General features: G+C 77.8%; 1 protein-coding gene across 2 annotated transcripts in view; it reads left to right on the top strand.

The window, feature by feature from the left end:
• Positions 1–913: 913 nt before the first annotated feature.
• The window catches only part of CDK5 (cyclin dependent kinase 5), a 4,483-nt gene continuing 3,836 nt past the window's right edge, over positions 914–1,560 (top strand). For both annotated transcript variants that reach the window (XM_027903823.1, XM_027903822.1), the window contains exons 1-3: positions 914–1,009; positions 1,113–1,201; positions 1,276–1,343. In XM_027903823.1, coding sequence (XP_027759624.1) covers positions 973–1,009; positions 1,113–1,201; positions 1,276–1,343 — 194 coding nt within the window. In that variant the 5' untranslated portion in view covers positions 914–972. The remainder of the gene's footprint in view (positions 1,010–1,112; positions 1,202–1,275; positions 1,344–1,560) is intronic.

Here is a 1,560-nt window from a genome sequence, read left to right as displayed (position 1 = left end):
GGGAGGGGGCAGGGGGGTCCCGGGGGGGTCCTAGGGTGTCCGGGGGGGGCCGGGGACTGCCGGTGCTGCTCCCCCCCGGCCGAAGGAGCCGGGGTACATGGAGCGTGTCCCGGGGGATCCGGAGCCACGGGACACGGCACAGCTCCCCCGACACCCCCCACCGCGGCCGGGGGTCTGCGGGGGGACAGCGGGGAAGCGGAGCGGCGGCCACGCAGGGACTCGGAGCTGCCGTGGCGGGGGAGCCCAGGACGGGCACGGAGACCGGGACTGGGACCGGGACTGCCGCGAGCGGGCGGGGCGGGATGGGAAGGGCCGGAAGGGGAACGGAGGGAGAGGAACGGAGGGAAAGCCGCGGGCGGGACACAATGGTGGGGAGTGGAGACAGCACCGGTGGGGACGGCGGCACAGGGAGGGCGGGGTACTGGGACGGGACCGGGACGTGGACCGAGATCAGGACCGGGATGGGACTGGCCGTGCCACGCCCCTCCATCCCCGCCGCCTCCCTCGCCGTGCCGGTTCCGGTGCCGGTCCCGGTGCCGTCGCTTACCGGACAGTCCGGCCGCGCCGGGCAGGTCTGCGCGTCCCCGCGGGGCAGAGGAGCGGGAGCGCGCCGGGGCGGGGCGGGGTGGCACTGGGCGTGTGCGCACCGCTCCCGGCTCCGTCCCCGGCGAGCGCGGACACCGTGCCCGCAGGGGATCCCCGCAAGGACTGCGCCCGGAGCCGGTGCCGCGGGAAGGGCGGGCGGAAGGATCGGCGGGAGCAGACGGGCGGTGCCGGGACTCGAACCCGGAACCCCGGGCGGGGCGGGCGGGGCGGGGGCGGGGCCGCGCGGGGCGGGGCGGGGCGGGCGGGGCGGCGCGGGGGCTGCCGGGAGGGGCGGCGCGGGGCGGCGCGGGGGCCGGCGGGAGGGAGGGCGGCGGGGCCGGGCCGGGGCCGGGGCCGGGGCCGGGCGGGCCTGGGGACATCGCGGCCATGCAGAAATACGAGAAGCTGGAGAAGATCGGGGAAGGTGCGGCCGGGCCGGGGTCGTGCGGGGCGGCCTGAGGGCCGCGGGGCCCGGGACCGGTGTCGCTAGCGGGGCCCCGCCGTGACCCCCTCCCCGCGCCCCACAGGCACCTACGGGACCGTGTTTAAGGCCAAGAACCGGGAGACGCACGAGATCGTGGCGCTGAAGCGGGTGCGGCTGGACGACGATGATGAGGTGACGGGGGTGGTGGGGCTGGGACCCCCCTGGACCCCTGCGACCCCCGCCCCTCAACCCCGCGTGTCCCGCAGGGAGTGCCCAGCTCGGCGCTGCGGGAGATCTGCCTGCTCAAGGAGCTCAAACACAAGAACATCGTCAGGTACCGCGGCGTCTGCGGACACGGGGCTGTGGGGTCACGGCACGGGGGCTGTGGGGTCCTGGGGGCTGTGGAATCACGGCACGGGGGCTGTGGGGTCACGGGGGCTGTGGGGTCCTGGGGGCTGTGGAATCACGGCACGGGGGCTGCTCCCTGGGGCTGGCCCAGGCCGGGGTGGGGGGGAGCTGTGGGGCGAGGTGGGAGGGGGCTGCCCCCCCCG

Source organism: Empidonax traillii, unplaced genomic scaffold (genome assembly GCF_003031625.1).
Source record: "Empidonax traillii isolate 1590-97213 ecotype Southwest subspecies unplaced genomic scaffold, ASM303162v1 scaffold993:size324958, whole genome shotgun sequence".
Classification (NCBI taxonomy): Eukaryota; Metazoa; Chordata; class Aves; order Passeriformes; family Tyrannidae; genus Empidonax; species Empidonax traillii.
The sequence above is the reverse complement of the archived record's forward strand: the minus strand, read 5'-3'. Positions and strand labels throughout refer to the sequence as shown.